Source organism: Anomaloglossus baeobatrachus, chromosome 1 (genome assembly GCF_048569485.1).
Source record: "Anomaloglossus baeobatrachus isolate aAnoBae1 chromosome 1, aAnoBae1.hap1, whole genome shotgun sequence".
NCBI classification, from domain to species: domain Eukaryota; kingdom Metazoa; phylum Chordata; class Amphibia; order Anura; family Aromobatidae; genus Anomaloglossus; species Anomaloglossus baeobatrachus.
The window spans coordinates 622,407,253-622,427,798 of record NC_134353.1 but is presented as its reverse complement, the minus strand read 5'-3'; the positions used below and the strand labels follow the sequence as shown (position 1 = coordinate 622,427,798).

Sequence of the window (20,546 nt, the reverse complement as noted above, 5' to 3'; positions counted from 1 at the left end):
AAGTCCCAGAAATTTCGAGCTCCCACCTGAAGTCCCGAAAGAGGGTCAAATGACCCTTAGTCCAAACTGAATAGAACTAACTAGAAACTAAATGGCTAAACTCAATGGAAAACGACGACCTCCTGTGGTGCGACAGTAATGGCCTTAATTACAGAACAAAAGATGGTGATTATGGGAAGTTAGCTAAAATCCGTCAGGTCATTCGACCCGTCTCTGGGTTCCAAAGGTAGAAATGTTAAATGACCCCTCTCTGGGACTTCTAGTGTTAAAACAGTAATGAGAGAATATGGCCTCATAATGGACACCATTTTTATGTGTATTGATGGACATTAAGGGGTTAGTAAAAGAAAAAAAAAACAGGCAGGTTGAATATATACATCTGTGTATGGCTCACAATGCCCATACATGCCACAGGTCTCCTGACCAGAAATAACAGCCTCAGGCATACAGGAGCATGTTAATTTGTGTCAAGAGACCAGCATGAATCAGTCATGTGAATTAAGCTTTAAAGGGGTCTTCCACTTTCAAGGAAGTAGTTTCCAAATTGGCTAAAATACCTGCTCGGGTCATAGTGGTTTAGTTGCACCATTGACTTTGGTGCATGAACGCACACAGAAGATGGCTCTTGTGGTGGCACAGTATATGGCAGTCAAATAGCTCATTTTAATGCATGATTTGGAGGTGGTAGTGGACCCCATTACGTCTCGGGCCCCTGTACTAGGTGGTACTAATGGTATGCCTGGCCCTGAGTCTGTGTACATCACCACTTGGCGGCTCATGCAGTCTACATTGGCAGAATAGCTGAGCTGAATGATTGACTGCAGCAGTGATATGCGCTGTCAACTTGACATCACCACTGCAGCCAAAACCTGAACAGGAGGCGCTGGACCCGGTTAGGGTGACTACCTGCTCTGCTACTTTAAAGGTCCACTTTTTCCTGAAAGTGAGAATCCCCTTTAATACAACTCAACTTTTCACATAACATGAACAAAGCATGTGGAAGAGCTTTAATAAATAAAGTCCTCTGAGCAGTACAGTATTTACAGCCAGGCACTGATGGGCTATGCTTTCTAATTAAGTGAATGGAAGGATCATGTTTGATGCTCCTGATTTATACGTCTTGGGGAAGGCTGTGACTTTTCCCATTCATCACCATGAATTCCCATTTTCTTCCGTCACTTGTGTGTTTTTGTGGAGCGCTCTCCCCCAGCATAACCTGTTACAGAGCGCAGCGTGCGAGCCTGGGACCTGATTTACTGCTGTAATCTACTTAGCTGGAATGGTAGCAGAAGCCTATGCACCCGGCTGCAAATCTCCTGCTGCAGCCGCTGCGCCCTATAATCTGCCAGTTAGTGCTACACAGGCTTTTTTCCCATCTTGTAATTGAAAAGACTCAATATGTAGAAAATCTGGCCAGTGTTCACTGTAGCCATACCTCCGCTGTATGTCAGCAATCCGGCCATAGCTATGTTTAGTCCAGAACACAGCAGGCATGTCCATGGATGACATTTCAGGACAGCATGTCGCAGTATCTAAACTGCTCTCCGTGCGATGGGCTAAGTTTTGTTAATTGGATTTTTCTTCTGCAGAATACCTTTGATCATTTGCGTTTTGGTATTGATGTGAAGTTAGAAAGATCAAAGCGGTGACACAGTTCACACTGAGGACCTGGGTGAAGTGCGTACATTTCCTCCACCTCGCTCCTGTTGACAGAGCTTTGCATATCTAACAGAACGGTAGTTTTGTAGGTCACAATTGCTGCTTAGCAACAAACCACGTCACCGGTGCTGACGCTGCCACCAGCTCACTTGTCAAATACAGGAAAAAGTCTGTTCACTATCTTTTAGCACAATAAAGCTAGGCATTATGTACACTGAATGTCAGGTGAAACGTACGTGTGTATATTCACTGACCTATATATATTCTTCTTACATCATAAACAATGTTTCTTCCAATCAGTTTTTTTTCTTTAAGATATTTAAGAGAAATATATCATTTTTAAAATATTAGTTTTCACCCAGGAATTAGAACAGTCACCTGCTGAGTTCTGTAACTCCTTGGTCAGCTTTACTGTATAGTCTGGGACAGAATGAGCAGAGTCGTCTCATTATTATTATTGTATATTGGCTGGTTTTTAAGTCATCTCTTTTATACTGCTGGATGCATATACGGCATAAGGATCTATACACAGCTTTGTTGTCAGTCCGTGGTCTCTAAAAGAGGGTCTGCATTACTTTTTGAAAACTGTATCAATTCTGTATTTTTTGTGAGTTGGCCCATCAATTTCATTTGCCATAAAGAGCAATCGCCCTGTTGACTAGAATGTTATATTCTTACCATTTAGGCCATTTTCCCACTTAACAATAATTTAGGGCAGTTTTTTGGAGGAACCTGAGCGAACTCATGTAAAAATGGTAATTGCACCTTTTAAGTGCAACATCCGAACGTTTCTGTCCTAAAGAAACACACAAAAATTGCATCAAAAAGGTGGAAAAGGCATAGAAGGAGCAAACATGCAATAATTTGCATATTTCTATTGCTTATTTTGTTGCAGAGACCTGTGGGGATCGCAGGGAGCAGACGGCCATGACAGCCAGAGACTGGCTGAATGAACTGTGCCTGTCATGTGATTGCCCTTGGGTTGTCCAGCCTGTGGTTGGGCATCAGAGAAGACAGTGATTTTTACTATATACAGCAATACTACGGTATTGTATATAGTAGAGGCGATCAGACAATCGCAGTTTCAAGTCAACTAAGCGGGCTAACAAAGTAAAAAGTAAAGAAGAAAAGTTTTTTTAAAATATTAAGAAATAAAAAATTCATATCACAGCAAGTACAGAGAAGCTGGACAGAGTTACAGGAAGATGGATGGAGGTAAATATAGGGCAATGCTGGAGGAACAACTGTTAGGCTATGTGCGCACATGTGCGTATTGCATGCAGTTACGCTGCGATCTGCACCGCAGCGTAACTGCATGCGTCCTGCGTCCCCAGCACAATCTATGAAGATTATGCAGGAGACGTGCTCACGTGGCGTATTAGAACGCAGCGATTCGGCTGCTGCCCGAAGCGTGCGTTCTTAGAAGTGACATGTCACTTCTTTCGTGCACTTTGCATGCTGTCTATAGGGAGAGGCAGCATCCAGAGCGCACAAATTCTGCAGGCGCTTCAGAACGGAGCTTTTGTGGGCGGTGCAGAGCGCACACGTGTGCACATAGCCTTAAGGTGGTGTCACAAACAGCAGCGACGTCTTTGTCGCCGTCGCCAAGTCACCATTTTCTGTAATGTAGCAGCGACGTCCCGTCGATGTGTTGTGACATCCAGCAACGAGCTGGCCCCTGCTGTGAGGTCGCCGGTCGTTGCTGAATGTCCTGGACCATTTTTTGCTCGTTGCTCTCCCGCTGTGAAGCACACATCGCTGTGTGTGACAGCGAGAGAGCGACGAACTGAAGCGAGCAGGGAGCCGGCGTCTGGCAGTCTGCGGTAAGCTGTAACCAAGATAAACATCGGGTAACCAAGAAGCCCTTTCCTTGGTTACCCGATACTTACCTTGGTTACTAGCGTCCGCCGCTCTCAGGCTGCCAGTGCCGGCTCCCTGCTCCCTGCACACGTAGTCGGACTACACATTGGGTAAATAAGCAAAGGTTTGCTTATTAACCCGATGTGTACTCATCGGGTTAATAAGCAAACCAAGGTAAATATCGGGTAATGGATACCCAATATTTACTTTAGTTACCAAGCGCAGCATCGCTTCCACGCGTCGCTGCTGGCTGGGGGCTGGTCGCTGGTGAGATCTGCCTGTTTGACAGCTCACCAGCAACCATGTAACGATGCACCAGCGATCCTGATTAGGTCAGGTCGCCCATCGTGATCGCTGCTGCGTCGCTATGTGTGAACCCAGCTTTAGAGGCTGCAAAAGATTTGAGACTGGGCTGTAGGTAGGTTGGGTTGTAGATTCATCTTTCAGCAGGACAACGAACCAAACATACCACCTGAGCTACAATGGATGGTTTAGATCAAAGCATATTCATGTGTGAATGGCCCAGTAAAAGTCCTGACCTAAATCCTATTGAGAATCTGTGGCAAGACTTGTAAATTGCCGTTCAGACTCTCTCCAGTCTCATTTAGCTCACAATTTTCAGATTTAGATTTTTAAAATCTGTAGAAAACCTTTGTATCATTTTTTTATTCGCTTCACAAATACTTATTACGTAATGTTGTTGATAGATCACACAAAATGTCAATAAAATAATTGTTTTGTCTGTGTACCGTGAAAAACTTTTGAAAAGTTCATGGGGTATGAATACTTTTTCAAGGCATTGTATAATATTTCATCGTTTGTACAGCCATCAAGAGTATATTTTATTACAGCGCTTTATAAATGCATGTTTTTTTTTTTTTTCTTTTTGAATACAGCAACAAGGAATGGGAAGGCCGAGTGTGTATCATGCGGTCGTGGTCATTTTCCTAGAATTTTTTGCCTGGGGTCTGTTAACAACGCCAATGCTTGTAGTGAGTATTACTTCAATATTCTGTGGTGTTCTCGCCTTCATTGTACATTGCTATGATATCTTTTGTATAGCTTATTTATGCCGTCACGGTGGGAAGAATAAACTAAGGGTTCTATGATGTACATATAAAATCACATTTTTTTTATTATTGCAGATTGCACTACTGTTCTACATTTCACTCCATAAACACCTCATGCACCTTATTCACCACATGCTATATGCATTAAAGGGGTTATCCGGGACTTTTTTTTCATTTTCCATATGCAGCTGAACACTTTGGCAGGTAGTTGCCGATTACTTGCCTCTGCTACCCGGTGACTATCTCTCCTGGCTCAGAGCGGTCACATAACTGCTCCTTGCCGGTGATTTTCTTGCTTCCTGTGATGTCACGTCAACAGAGCAGTTCGTTTTCTTCCGCTCTGCTCGGTCTACGGGGCGTGAGTACCAATGTCATGTTGATTGATAGCTGGCTCAGTCTAACGCAGCTGCAACCGGCTGTCAATCAGCATGACGTCAGGAGTTACACCCCATCAACAAAGCAGAAAAGAAGGAACTGCTTTGTCAATGTAATGTCACAGGAGGCAAGAGAATAGCCTGTGGCCTCTCTGTGCCGGGAGAGTTGGCTGCCGGGCTGTACAGGCAGTTACCAAGTACTTGACAATGCTTAGGGAAAGAAAAAGTCCTGGATAACCCATTTATAGGTGTTTTCTTATGTCTATTGGGGCAGTTACTTGTGGTTGGGGCTTTGGAAACAGCCGAGCAAATCAACGCTGCACTATGTGACTACTTTTTCTTCGTCACTTTTTGGATGCTTGTGTGCACAGGAAGCAACATATCAGTAGTTTTTGTGCTCTAAAACCATCCATACGCCATTATCCTGCTGTAAATTACCAGAGAAGAGTCTTCAGAACAGTTCGGTTGTACACAGTGTACTCCTCTTCATCTATGCATCCTCTGGATACGCTGGTCTCTTCTCTGGTAATCTTCACACAGCACTTGTATTTATGATCCTTTACACATGGTGCTATATTATTTTCAGTCAGTTGACTATGGCTACCTGAACAGACCCTGTGAAACCTCCTACCTGCCGGCATCCCCAGCTCCTTCTTCTGTGCTTGTGGCACGACGTTGTGCGCATGTCTTGTTACAGCAGTGACATCGCGCCAGGACCAACAAATAAGAGGAGACAGGATATCAAGGAACTGGGATGTCTACAGGTAGGAAGCGCTTCACAGGGGATCTGGTAGTCACCAAAGACCGATGTGGCTGGTGGACCAGATTCCTGCTAACCCATTTGCTCAGCTGGTGTACTAATTAACCATCTGTAACCACTAAACCCCTTCAGCTGATCTAGTCTGATATCTGTGTTTTTCTCTTGTGTAGGTCCTACATGAAACCTTTCCCCAACATACCTTTCTAATGAATGGTCTCATTCAAGGAGTTAAGGTAAGAGGACCTCTCCCCCTTCTTATACTTGCCTAATTATGTTCTGTATTAGCATAAAGTAAATAATGGTACTTAAAGCCATGGCTAGACCTTAACTTTATGTAGTAAAAAGTTTTTATTTTCCTCTAGTGATCAAATCCCATTCCTTACTGGAGTCTGTTATCTCTGAAATCTTTCCGAAGCACAAATCATTGTAGGGGACCATGGGCCAGGAGGAGCCATACCTTTTGGTTATAAAATCCATAATATATTTATGGAGAAAACATTCTTTATGTCCTTATACAAATAGGTTGTGGTCAATCCTTTTGATGTCTCACTGTAGGGAGCGGTTGTAAGTCATCATGGCGTCTGCAGTGACGCCCCGTCAATTTAAGGGGAACCTGTCAGATGCAATATGCACCCAGAACCACGAGCAGTTCCTGGTGTATATTGCTAATCCCTTCCTAATTGTCCCTGTATATACTAGCATAGATAAAGAGAGCTTTAGTATTTCTAAACATCTTTTATCGTATGCTAATGAGTGAGGGCAGTAGCCTCAAGGACATTAGTTCCCCTGGCTAGTCGCTCCCAATAGCATGTTAGCACACCCCTGTGGGCGTGCTAACATGCTAATGAATGCGCAGCGTCAGAGGAAGATCTCACTCACCTCTCCGCCGCCATCACTGATGCTGGATTTCAGCTCGGTGCGCATAACCTGGAGTTTTGGTCAGGCACACTACTTCAGTTTGAAGCCAGGACGCGTTCACCCGGCTTCATAGTGCGCATGACCCAAACTCCGGGGTCATGCGCACTGAGCCGAAATCCAGCGTCTGACACGATGGCGGTGGAGAGGTGAGTGAGATCATCCTGTGACACTACCATCCATTAGCATGTTAGGAAGTCCACAGGGAAGTACTGACATGCTAATGTGGCCGACTAGTAAGGGAAGCAACGCCCTTGGGGCTACTGACCTCGCTCATTAGCAATACTTTTTCAAAAGATCCCTTTATCTATGTTAGTGTATGCAGGGACGGTTAGGCAGGGGTTAGCCATATACATCCAGAACTGCTCTGTGTGCAAAATCTCTGAAATCCCAACAAGTGGTGATAAAAGTAATATACTGGTAGTGACTCACTTGATTGGAACGATGTTGTTGAGATTTTTTTTTAGCTACCTGATGTACACATAAGGGCAGGAGTAGTGCAGGGGTTGTTTTTTTTTTTTTTTTTTTATCATTAGAAATGTGTCTCGGTGCAGCCCTGGCCTGAAGCACTCACTGTTATTCAATGGGGCAGTGCATGTGAGCCTTTTTTTTTTTTTTTTTTTTTTACTAACTGAATCTGGAAAAGAAAATTGCAGTATGCATTAGTTTCGTCCGTATATCGGAAGAGACTCTCCCATTTAAGTCTATGGTCTTGCAAAAAAAAAAAGACGGATTTCATACCAAGCCACCATATATCATCCGATTGTATGGATACATTGCAATTCTTTCACGTAGGAATCTTTTTAAATGGTCTTGAAAATTTTCAAAAGGAATCTATCACCACTTTTTTGCCACCTAATCTGAGAGCACCATAAGGTAGAGACAGAGACCCTGATTCCAGCGATGTATCACTTACTGAGTTATTTTCTGTAGTTTTCATAAAACCCTTTTATCATCAGGCGATTATAATAATTATTAGAGGACTAGTAGGCCTGCTGCCAGGGAGTCAGGCATAGTCACGAGTTCTGCATAACCCCGCCCACACCTCTGATTGGCTGCTTTATGAACAGTACACAGAAAGCTGCCAATCATTGGTATGGTGTGGTTAAACAGTGCTCCGCATTCAGAGAACTGCTAGGTCTGAAGCAGGTAAAACAGTGATTTTATAAAAAGGACGGCAAGTAACCCATTAAGTTATAGATCACTGGAATCAGGGTCTCTGCCCCTACATTATTCATTCTGCTCTCAGATGGGGTAGCAAAAATATGGTGACAGATTCCCTTTAATAACAGTTTTCACACGGGTAACTGAGAAAAAGATCATCTGAATTTCCTGGATGACACTTTACAATGAATTATATGCCTGTGTGGACCCGGCCTATTAGCGATTTTTGATGATAATCTGTAGTATGGATCTTAAGTCCGTTCTGCGGGCTACTCCAAATTAGGTAGAGTCCTACTACCACTAGGCCGCTGTGTTCAGGGCAGGTGCGCGTCATGCGTTCTCACAACGCTGAAGACTGTAGCACAGTGACTCTAAAGGGTGCTTTACGGTGCTAGCGATCTCGTTAGCGATGTAACACGCCAGATCGCACATACGATTGCCGAGATCGCACATGTGCCCGGCGCTACAAAAAATGACCTATGTGCAATCTAGGCAAATCGTATGTGCGATCTGGCGTTTCACATCGCTATCCAGATCGCTAGCGATGTCGCAGCGTGTAACGCACCCTTTAGTTTAGTGCAGCGCGCAGCACAGACTTACTGCGGCTTCCCAGCAAAAATCGCATGTATACGGCAGAGTCCTGCACTAATAATTGTCTTGGAAAGTAAGTGTACGCTTTAAGACTTCTTGACGTTAGTGGAGTGGAATGTTTCTTTAGGAAATCCTCACTCTGTTAATAAGTAGTATTAAGTATTCAAAGGTGACGGAGCTCCAGGATAAATAGTTGGCATACTTTAATTCTGACGAGCTCGTAGTCATATGTATCGGCTTGTGCTCTCTGCTTCCATGCCAAATGCATCTCATTATATGCTTCAGCTTTTCTATGGGGGAAAAAGTAGTATTAGCATGTAGAGGTATTCAGTCTCCGTAATCACCTAGCCATGAGGAATATCAAGATGACTGTAACCGGATTTTATATTCCATAAGAATAATAATGGAGAGCAAAAATGTAAAATAGAAGAAAAAAAAGCGGAAAATGGGGAAAAAATGAAGTATGTTGTTACTTATTGTATTACATATAGTATTGCAAGGTGGTGTCATATAGGGAGGGATACAGTAAGCTCATACAGTGCCCACGACCAGGAGCCAGTCCATAAACTCAGGAATACAGGTCTTTTCTTAGGTTCAGGCAAAGGCTGTGGGGTCTGCTGTGCTCGGGCCATCAGAAGCAGTGGTGCCCATTCAGTTGCCACGTTTGTCCCCCCCACCCCGTAAGGCCAGGCTGACCTGCTGTCCTGGAAATGGATATCCGGATACTCCATCACATGCCTTTCAGATTTTATGAGCAGGTAGTAGCCCTGAGCATTTAAATATCAATTGTCCTTATGAAACACACCCTTCTGACAAGTCAGAAAACAGCCCAACCAAAATAATGGTCAAGTATGAAGTGAAAGCGTATACATATGTTATTTTTATAAAAGTAGAAACTTTATTAATAATGATTCAAAAAAATTTAAAAAATTAAAATAATTTAAAAAAAAATATTTTTTTTAAAATTTTTTTGTATCATTATTAATAAAGTTTCTACTTTTTTAAAAATAACATGTATACGCTTTCACTTCATACTTGACCATTATTTTGGTTGGGCTGTTGTTTTCAGTAGCACTGTGCAGCCTGACTCGTTATGATATGCTATGAGCATGCCTAAATATATTTGCAAGTCCTTTTACTGATACCAGACTGCTCCAGGGCCAAATATCCAAATTTGAGAAAAATAGAACTGCTCATCATGCGATCTACAAAATTTTTGGAGTGTGTCTATGGGAATCTTTGCCCATTCATCCAGAAGACCACTTGTTAGGTCATACCCTGATCTAGCAGGAGATAATTGGAGATTTGAGCTTGGTGACTTGCCATAGCCTTATTACATGCTGTAATCAATAAATAAGGCTATATAATAGTGAGAATGCATTGGGTCACCCTATGCTCTGTTCCATGTACCGTCCTGTATGATCCTCCCTCATTCTGGGCTCCAGAGTAGGATCGTCCAAGCACATGGGCTTTAGGATTGGCTATTACATGGACGCTTAGGGGTACTTTGCACGTTGCGACATCGCTACTGCGATATCGCCGGGGTCAAATCGAAAGTGACGCACATCCGGCGCCGGTAACGACGTCGCAACGTGTAAAGCCTAGATGTGCCGATAAACAATCACAAAAGTATCGTAAATCTGTGATCTGTGTAGTGTCGGACATTTCCATAATATTGCTGCAGCGACGGGTACGATGTTGTTCCTCGTTCCTGCCGCAGCACATATCGCTGTGTATGAAGCCGCAGGAGGGAGGAATATCTCCTTATCTGCGTCCACCGGCTATGCGGAAGGAAGGAGGTGGGCGGGATGTTTACGTCCCGCTCATCTCCGCCCCCCCGCTTCTATTGGCCGCCTGCCGTGTGACGTCGCTGTGACGCCACACGACCCGCCCCCTTAGGAAGGAGGCGGTTCGACGGCCAGAGCGACGTCGCAGAGCAGGTAAGTGCGTGTGAAGCTGCCGTAGCGATAATGTTCGCTACGGCAGCTATCACAAGATATCGCATGTGCGACGGGGGCGGGGACTATCGCGCTGGGCATCGCTAGCATCGGCTAGCAATGTCGCATCATGCAAAGTACCCCTTAGTGTAATATAATGCGATTGCACGTAGATCTCTTTAGATGCGGAGTCTACTGTGTCGTCTTTATTAGGGATGGGCAAACCCGAACTGTAAAGTTTGGGGTCCGTACCGAACACATGGTGTTCATGCACACGACCCCGAACACGATCTTTCTGGGACGTTTGTGTTACAGTTAGGGTCCAGGAGCTGTTAAAAAAAAAAAGAACGTTATTAAAAAAAAACATTATGATCATACTTAAAGGTCCCGCGACGCTTCCTCCAGACTCTCTCCCAGCGCTTCTGCTTCCGCGTCCGTCAGATCATTGCTGTAGTAATATGCGTGGGCTCCCGCTGCATTTCCTATTGCTAGCTAAGGGTAATCCAAGCAGCTACTGGCTGCTAACACCCACTGCTTGGTGTTACCTTCGCTGGGAATGGAAAATCCAGGGAAGCACTTTTTTTTTTTTCTTTTTTTCTTTGCCAAAAAACAAAACAAAAAAAATGTGTGCTTTGCCATATTTTTGTATGCTAGGCAGGTACGGGCTGCCCTCATCCCCCAGCTGCCTATTTGTACCCAGCTTGGAACCAAAAATATAGGGAAGCCTCTTTTTTTTTAATTATTCCATGAATTTCATGAAATATTTAAAAAAAAAAAACAAAACAAAAAAAAAACACATGGGCTTCGCCCAATTTTTGTGCCCAGCCAGGTACAACTAGGCAGCTGGGGATTGGAATCCGTAGGGCAGGTAGGCTCAAGCTGTCTGAGTCCCTCCCCCGCTGCAAATTGCAGTCCACAGCCGCCCCAAAAATGGCGCTTTCATAAAAGTGCCATCTTCTGGCGCTATACAACTCTTCCAGCGGCTCTGGTGCAGGGTGGCATGCTGGAGAAGAGAGGTTAGAAGGGGTTAATGCCAGCTTTGTTTTACTAGCAAGTATTAAGCCTGAGATTTTTAATGTTAGGCAAGTTTGTTCCAGGCATTAAGAATGTCCAATAAAGGGTTAAAAAAAAAACACCACACAGAGAAAAAATACTTTAATAGAAATAAATACACACACATTTAGAGACTCCATGTTTATTACTCCCTCTCTCCCCTCCACGATCCTGGTCTTCTGTCTTTTTTCTCCTTCAACCCATTCAGCTCTGCTACATCAGACAGGACTGCATGGGAGGAAGACGCTGCTCCCCTGTGCAGTCTAATCACTCAGTGAGTGAGCAGAGGCTGCGGGTTGGTAAGCGGTGACGTCACCACTGCCAATGTTGCCATAGTAACCTGTCGGGCGGGTTACTATAGCAACGGTGATCTCCGATCACCTGATTCCCGGCGCCGCTATTCACTGGCTGTGTCAGCCAATCCCTGCATCTGGGCTGACTTTTTAAAGAGCGCCGACATGCAGGGATGGGGTGCCGAGCATGTGCCCGAGCATCTCGCCGGTACATGGCACTCGCAGAGTATACGGAGTACTGAGATGCTTGGGCGAGCACCGCGTACCGGCGAGATGCACTGACAGGACCTAGCATGACGTCATAGCCATGTGACCAGTCTGTAGCCAATGAGATAATACAACATTCACACGTGACTGGTTGCATGCTATGACGTCACGGAAGGTCCTTTTGGTTACCGGGCGGCACAGCGATGATCATACTCTGAAGGAGAAGCGGCGGGAGACAGTCTGCAGGATGTATAATCACAATGTTTTATTAACAATATTCTTTATTTTACAGCCCCCCACCCCATCATATAACTGTAAAGTCAAGTTTGGTGTTCAGACGCAAGTTCGCGTTTTATCAGAATCCGAACGTGAACTTTACAAAACGTTGGGGCGAGGCTCCCTGACACTGAACATCGTGGGGTTCGCCCATCCCTAGCCTTTATCAATGTGGAACCCTACAGTATATTATGGGACCGTTTTGGGAGGAGGAATAGCAGGCGTTCCTAGAGACTATTTGGATTTCAGGGCTAAAACCTCTAGGGATGTTTTAAAAAAATAAGACATTTTTGCACATGCCAAATGGACATCCCCTTTAATTGATAGATTTGTTGGATGAGCTGAAGTCGCATTAATGATAAAATATGCACTGCGGTACGATAGCCTTTACTTCATAATATTCTAGGCCGTGCACTCATATTTCAAGCTGGTTTGTTGTTGGTCACATTTTGATTATCGGCTAGTACATGTGCTTTTTATGGCAACTGCCGGATAAAAGCTGAGTAATCTCCACCTACTTTCCATTTTGTTTATTGGATAACATACGTGGGATTGTTCATCATGTTCCTACTTTATCCAAAGTCTTATGAATTGGCAGATATTGAATTTGAGCTGATTCTCAGTCCTGGGAGAGCATGTTGGAAGATGCAGATGTATAATCGCCTTCTTAGATAACCCTTGTGTATTACGTCTCCAAAAAAAGAGTTTACCTTGCCAAAATCCCTGTGATTCCCTGATACGGCTTCTGATCTGTGGCTTTCTTTTGTGGAGATATACCCTTTTTTCTCTTTTGGAGCCCTATATGCTACTTCCTGGCTTGTGGTCCAAGAAGGGGCGTCAGAAGAGTTTTCCCTGGGGACGAGTAAGGCCCTGTTCGGAAGATCAGTATTTGGTCAGTAATTTACTGATTAAATACATTTTACATTTGTATTGTATCTTTTTTTTTCTTTTCTTTAAACTAAGGGAGGCAAACTGTTTTTAATTTTTTTTTTTTTTCTATTTATTCATTTATTTTTCTTTTGTAATGCTTAATGTGAACCTCTTATGTGAGCAGTTCTGGGTGCATATTGCTAATCCCTTACTAGCAGTCCCAGCCTATAGTAGCATACATAAAGGGATCTTTAGAAAAATTATTTCTAAAGATCCTTTATAATATGTAATAAGACCAGGGACTAGTCACAACGGCGTTATATCCCTTGGCTAGTCGGCCCCCTTAGCATGTAAGCATGCCCGAAGGGCGACCTAACATGCAAATGGCTGCGCAGCGTCAGAGGCATGATCGCTCTCACCTCTCTGCTGCCGACGCTGGTTTTCGACTTAGCGCGCTTGATCAGAAGTCCCCGGATTTCCGGTAATGCGCATTATGAAGACAGGTGTACGCTACCCAGTTTCTAACTGGTTTAGTGCACATGACTGGAAGTCTGGGTATGTTCTGATCATGTGCACTGAGCTGAAAACCAGTGGTGGCAGCAGAGAGGTGAGATCGAACATCCTCTGACACTGTGCGTTCATTAGCATGTTAGCATGCCCACAGGGTCGTACTAACATGTTAAGAGGGCCAACTAGACAAGGGAAGATAATGCCCTTGTGACTAGTCCTCTTGTTCATTAGCATATGGTATAAGATCTTTAGAAATACTTTTTCTAAAGATCCCTTTATCTATACTAGTGTATACAGGGATTAGTAATATACATCCAGAACTGCTCGTGGATCCGGGTGCATATTGGACCTGACAGGTTCCCTTTAATTAAAAATAAAGAGTGCAACACTGAAATGCAAAGTATTTCTCTTCATACTTTACAGGTCCCCATAGACTTTTTATGTCCAAGGCTGATTTACAGAGCGGATGGGAATAGACCATGCTCTGATTCTCACAGATCACATACATGGATTTGTTTTTAAAACCAGATCAATGAAACTATGGGTCCATTTTTAAAGAATGGGCAGCACTTGGATGTGTACAGTGGATGCGTGAATGCAGCCTTAGGCCATGTTCACACATTCAGTATTTGGGGAAGTTTTTTACCTCAGTATTTGTAGCCAAAACCAGGAGTGGCACAATCAGAGGAAAGTATAATAGAAACACGGCACCACTTCTGTATTTCTCCCCCACTCCTGGCTTTGTATGACAAATCCTCAGTGTGTTTCTGCTTACTATGTCCTTGCCTCTTTTACCATTTTCTTTATTATTCTTTTAGATTTTATTTATTCTGTATAATAATCATTTCTTAGTTTTCACAAAGTGATTAGGTATAAAATGATCTACCTTCCTCCATATTATTACCATCTTTTCAGTTAGCCATTAAAAGGTATCAACCACTGAGGACTTCAGTTCTTTTAACCAATTTTTTTTCTACCTTCCTCCATTGAGCCTCCCCTCCCGCTGCGTGAGTGCATCACTTACAGGGTTTAATGCTTCGGAGCCATAACTAGTTATACAGGCCAAGGCAGGGGAATGGCTGGGCACATTGATTATAGCGCTCTTGCTAAGCTCTGTTCTAGGAATTAATTACTTCTGCTAGTGTAATAATATAAAGGATTCTTGCGCCTGCGCACGAGAGGCAGCGACCTGCTTTTCTTCCATGGCTGCTGGGGGTGCAGGTCAGCAGCAGCTGTGGAGCCACGTGTTCTTCCCCACCCTCCTATAAACTAGAATAGGCTAACAGATGTTGTCACTGGGATCTGTTCCATGTCATTCTCGATTGTTTAGTTCTGCGCGTTACTGATCAGGAAAATGTACTAGAGATTTTCATGTTCTGCTGAATTTTTCATTCCATGTGCCTATAAAAGGCTTTCCTCTCCCTCAATAGTTTTCTCTTAACTATATTGCATTCTGCAACTAAGGACTTGACTTTATTAGATATTACAATAAATGAAATAAGAATTTATGCTCATGTCTCTTTAATTTCTATACCATTATATTAAAAGAAAAAAAACAACTTTACATTTTTACACTGACCTCTGACTCCTAGTAGACTGATGCTTAAAGAGAATCTGTCTGCAGGTTTTTGCTATGTAAGCTGAAGACAGCATGCTGCAAGGGTTAACACAAAGTTCAGACATACCTGTTTTGTCACATGGGCGGCACGATGGCTCAGTGGTTAGCACTGCAGCCTTAGCGCTGGGTTCCTAGGTTCAAATCCCACCAAGGACACCATCTGCAAGGAGTCTGTATGCTCTTCCTGTGTTTGCGTCTTTTTCCTCCGGGTACTCCGGTTTCCTCCCACTCTCCAAAGACCTATAGATAGGGACTCTAGATTGTGAGCCCCAATGAAGACAGTGTTGCCAATGTATGTAAAGCTCTGTGGAATTAATAGTGCTATATAAATGAATAAAATTATTATTATTATTATTATTATTATTATTATTATTATTATTATCCCAATCTGGTTTATTTGCTATGTTTAAGCAGCAGAACCCTTATCATTACAGGACTAGACACTCACATGCAGGGTAGTCTTAACTGTGATTGCTGTGATTGAGACCTCACTGTCTATCTACAATCTATATAGAGACACTCCTGTGGGCTAGAACAGATCCCAGACCTCAGCTACATGACTAAACCTAAAAAGTCAGATTGTGTCAGTACAGCTGTCGCCAGTAATCGAAGTGATACACCATTGGATTCAGAATCTGCTTACTTACATAAAACCTGCTTACTTACTCCCTTTAATGTTTTGTAGAACTCACTTCAGATGTTCTCATGATAATCGGAGAGGATTAAAATGACTTGTAATGACTTTATTTAGATAACTTTTTGCTGCAAAATGCCGCTGATGTGAGCTCTGCCTTAAAGAGAATCTGTTACCGGGCTTTTGCTCCCCCATCTGGGAGCAGCGTGGTGTATGGGCGGAGACCTCGGTTCCAGTGATGTGTCACTTACTGAGCTGTTTGCTGTCAATTTGATAAAATCAATGTTTTCTCTGCTGCAGATCTAGCAGTTATACAGAGCTCATGAATATGCTGGACTACCTGCAGCACGCCAAGTAGTCCTCTAATCATAATCTACTGCTGGTTAAACAGTGATTTTATCGAGACAACACCAGGTAGCCCAGTGGGTGACGCATCGCTGGGGTCGGGATCTCTGCCCCTACGTTATGCTGCTCTCAGGTTAGGTGGCAAAAGTCTTGTGACAGATTTTCTTAAACTATACTTTCTACTTAGTGTTGATATATTATATAAAATCCATTTGTTTGTTGAAAAATGTATGAATACTTTTTCATGGCACTGTATATAACACTGCAAAGTTTGGGTCAGGAAATACAGACCACAACTATAAAATAGGTGTGAAACCAGTATAAAAGGATTCTTCCCACTAAATACATTATTCGCAGGATAGGTGATCACTGGAGGTCCGACCTCTAGGATAATGTGTAACTACCGTGGAAAGCTTCAAGAGGAACCTCAAGACCCACCTCTTCCAACAAGCTTACAACCTATAATAGCCCTCAGTCCAGTACACCACTGTGCAACCAGCTCTGTCCTCACGTATTGTACCATCACCCATTCCCTGTAGACTGTGAGCCCTCGCGGGCAGGGTCCTCTCTCCTCCTGTACCAGTCTGTTATGTACTGTTATGTACTGTTAATGATTGTTGTACGTATACCCTTTCACTTGTAAAGCGCCATGGAATAAATGGCGCTATAATAATAAATAATAATAATAATAATAATAACAAAAATCCATAATTCTAATAGGTGACAATCACAGCTCACTTCCTCCCCCTCCCTGCACGATGACCTCTGCATACATCACAGCACATGCTTATTGAGCTTTTAATGAACGTCTCCAGTGATCTGAAGTTCAACTGCCTGCTGTATCACTTACTACTAGGTGTTGTTAACAGAATCTTTGGCAAGATGGGCAAAAAAATAAGAAAAAAGGGGTCATAAAATTTTTCCGATAACTTTTTATAAGTCTTTGATTTTATTTAGTAAAACAAAATTCTAGATCAGAAAAAATGTGCAAACTGTGCTACTGTGTAGTAATATGTCTAATAGGAGATAACACAAATATAGAATTATGGATAATCCCTGTGAATAGGGAAGGTCGGTCTATCTATTGGGTAAAGCAGGAAAAGGCAATAAGTTGCGCTCACCGTACATTGAAATAGCTCTGCCACAGAGTTGATGACCCAGGAAATTCCACAAGAAAAAACGGACGAGAACAGAGGGAACTCCAGAAAACGTACAATTTATTAATGTCCAATTACATAAATGACTAAGCTTGCAATGGTGATTGAAACATGTCAGATGACAATGCCGCTTCCTATGTTGTTTTTTTGTTTTTAAAACACTGACATTAAAAAATTGTAAGTTTTATTGAGTTACCTCTGCACCGGTTTTTTTTTTTCTTGTCAGTCTAGCTATGTAAACCAAAGTCTGAGGATGTCATGCCAAAGTTGTATAGAAGTCCATATGTATAAGTATCCAAAATCCCAATGTGTCAGCAATGGTGGATTCCACGTGTTCACTTGTCCACGTGTAAACTCTTAGGCGTGTGTGGTCCTCGTTGAAGTGGCGTGGAAACAAACTGACCGCAGTCAAAAATGAGGGAACTGTCGAAATGGTGTGACATCACCTGCTGTGGATGAAAATGAGTCCTTCTTCCAACGCGTTTCAATGGTCACTCAGTCTGACCCGTTCACTCATTTTTGATTGCGGTCAGTTTGTTTCAGCCCCACCGGCCGGGCCACTTCAGCAGGGGCAACATACACCTAAGTGTTCACACATGGAGAAGTGAATTCATGGAATCAGTCATTGCTGACACATTGGGACCTTGGATACTTGCACATCTGGATTGCTCTACAACTTTTGGATGACCTTGTCAGACTTTGATTTACTTGGATAGACCAACCTTCACTTCATAGGGTTTACCCATAATTCTATATTTGTGTTATGTCTTATTATTCATGTTGCCACACAGTAGTGCGGTCTGCATATCCTTTATAATAATTTACGGGCTGATAGCTGTCTCTTACTGCAGCTCTGTGTATGTATAAGGATATGTGCCCTCGAGGGAAAGTGTCCTGCGGATATATCCGCAGGAGCTCCCAGAAAACCGCAGCACAACTTTTTCTGTTTGCATGCTGCGGTTTTATTGCGGAATGTCCTGCGGATATGCTGCGGTCATTTTGCATTGAGGATACAGTACCATGGCTTCGGCACTGCATCCTCAATGTTGAACAAGTGCTGGAGTGAACGGGGCGTTCATACGTACCTCCATTATGCAGCACTTCACTGTCCGGGTGTCAGCGTCTGCACTTTGCAGAAGAAGGTAGGCGGCCCTGAACTAGCTCTGGCTGTCACATGACCGGAGCTCGTGCAGGCCCCGCCCACCTCCTGCTTCCTGCTCCTAGCTCCACTGCCGTGACGTCCTCTGCACCGGAAGAAAGTGACGGGGTCTGCTATCAAGGCAGGTAAGCCTCTATCTCCATAGTGGAGCGCTGGGATTTCCGCAGGTAAATCTGCAGGAATAATTGACATGCAGTTATGTGCGGCTGCGGGACATCCGCAGCATATTCCGCAGCCATACGTACCGCAGCGTGGACACAGACACTACCCATGTCCCGTAGGATAACATGGGGAGTGTCTGTACTTGCTGAAACCTGCTGATTTATCTGGAAAATCCAGATAAGTCTGCAGGTTTTCCGCGGCAAACTCCGCAGAATCAAGCTCCCGTGGGCACATAGCCTTAGGCTATGTGTCCACGGGAGAATGTAGCTGCGGATTTTTCTGCATCAAAATCCGTAGCTTTCCCGCAAAATCCGCACCTTTTCAAAGGTGCGAATTTGCCGCGGATTTTGGTGCAGATTTTTTTTTTCCCCAATTTTAAAGCCAAAATCCGGATGAAAATCCGCAACAATAATTGACATGTTGCAGATTTTTCCGGCTCAAAATCCGCACGAAATCCGCTGCGGAAAAATCCGCAGCGTGGGCACAGCATTTCCAAAATGCCATAGAAATGGCTGGGAAGTGCCTGAGCTGCAGATTTTCAGGAAATCCGCGGCTTTTCCGTGAGAAATCCGCGGCAAAATCCGCGCATTTTCCGCAGCGTGGGCACATAGCCTTAAGGTGTAAGCACTGGCGTAGTGTGTGCATGTACTAAAAATAGAGGAGATGCATTCCTTTATGTGCCTCAACTGTGCACTGATTAGGCAATGTCAGTGTGTGACAGGACTCGCTCATTTGAAAGGGAAATAAGTAATAAATAGGGGAATAGCCCTATCTAATGATCCTCCGGTCTATGGAAGCAGGGTATAATGTATAGTCTGTTCTGGAGGCCTTACGCCTCTGTACTGGTGAAGGTTAGCTCATCAATGATACAGAAGCTGGAGGCTAAATTTGTTGGCATGAACTCCCTGAACTTTTTTCCTTGGAACACGGTACATGGGAAAGTCATGTAAAAGAATGTAGAACATCTGCTGCCCGAAAGAACCAGAGACTAAGTGTTTAACCCTATGTGACCATGTATACCCATATTTCAGTGCATAGAACTCCTTATAACTGTGCATAAGTGGCATCACCCAGATATGGTTAAAGGATACCCGTCACGTTATGGATGGTATCTGTGTACAAACTGAATAATAGAAAGCAGATGGAACAGAGCAGAATGCAAAAAACCCTGCAACTTGTATTTTAATGATTTAGAACTTAGTCATAACTGAGCATAATTGACCTCTCCACTTTTGTGTAGCCATGAGGCTTTTTTTTTTTTCCAGATCAAATCAAATTTTTTTTATATGGTGTCCAATATTTTGTGTGGCCTCCATTATTTTCAAGCACTGACTTAACTCTCTTGGGCATGGCCTTCACTAGAGCTTTACAGAAGCCACTGGAATCATCATCTCCTCCTTCATGACGACATCATGGAGCTGGTGGATGTTAGAGACCTTGCGCTCCTTCACCTTCTGTTTGAAGATGCCTCACATATGCTCAGTAGGGTTTAGGTCTGGAGACATGCTTGGCCAGTCCTGTTACCCTCAGTTTCTTTAGCCAGGCAGTATTTGTCTTGGAGGTGTGTTTGAAGTAACTATTATCATGTTTCAATACTGCCCTGTGGCTTGACTGTAGGTAAAGGTACCGTCACACATAACGAGATCGCTAGCGAGATCGCAGCTGAGTCACAGTTTCTGTGACTCAGCAGCGATCCCGTTAGCGATCTTATGTGTGACACCTACCAGTGATCAGGCCCCTGCTGTGAGGTCGCCGGTCGTTGCAGAATGGTCCAGGCCATTTCCTTCAAAGGCGATGTCCTGCTGGGCAGGACCCATCGCTGTGTTTGACACTGTGTGACAGGGTCACAGTGACTGCTGAGATCGTTATACAGGTCTCTACTGCGACCTGTATTGTTCCTGCATCGCTGGTAAGATCTGACTGTGTGACATC

The 20,546-nt window shown here is 43.7% G+C and overlaps 1 protein-coding gene across 1 annotated transcript in view; it reads left to right on the top strand.

The window, feature by feature from the left end:
* LOC142245821 (hippocampus abundant transcript 1 protein-like) overlaps positions 1 to 20,546 on the top strand; it is an 87,404-nt gene that overhangs the window by 24,692 nt on the left and 42,166 nt on the right. The window contains exons 2-3 of the mRNA XM_075318796.1: positions 4,416 to 4,511; positions 5,894 to 5,956. Of these exons, the coding sequence (XP_075174911.1) occupies positions 4,416 to 4,511; positions 5,894 to 5,956 (159 nt within the window). The remainder of the gene's footprint in view (positions 1 to 4,415; positions 4,512 to 5,893; positions 5,957 to 20,546) is intronic.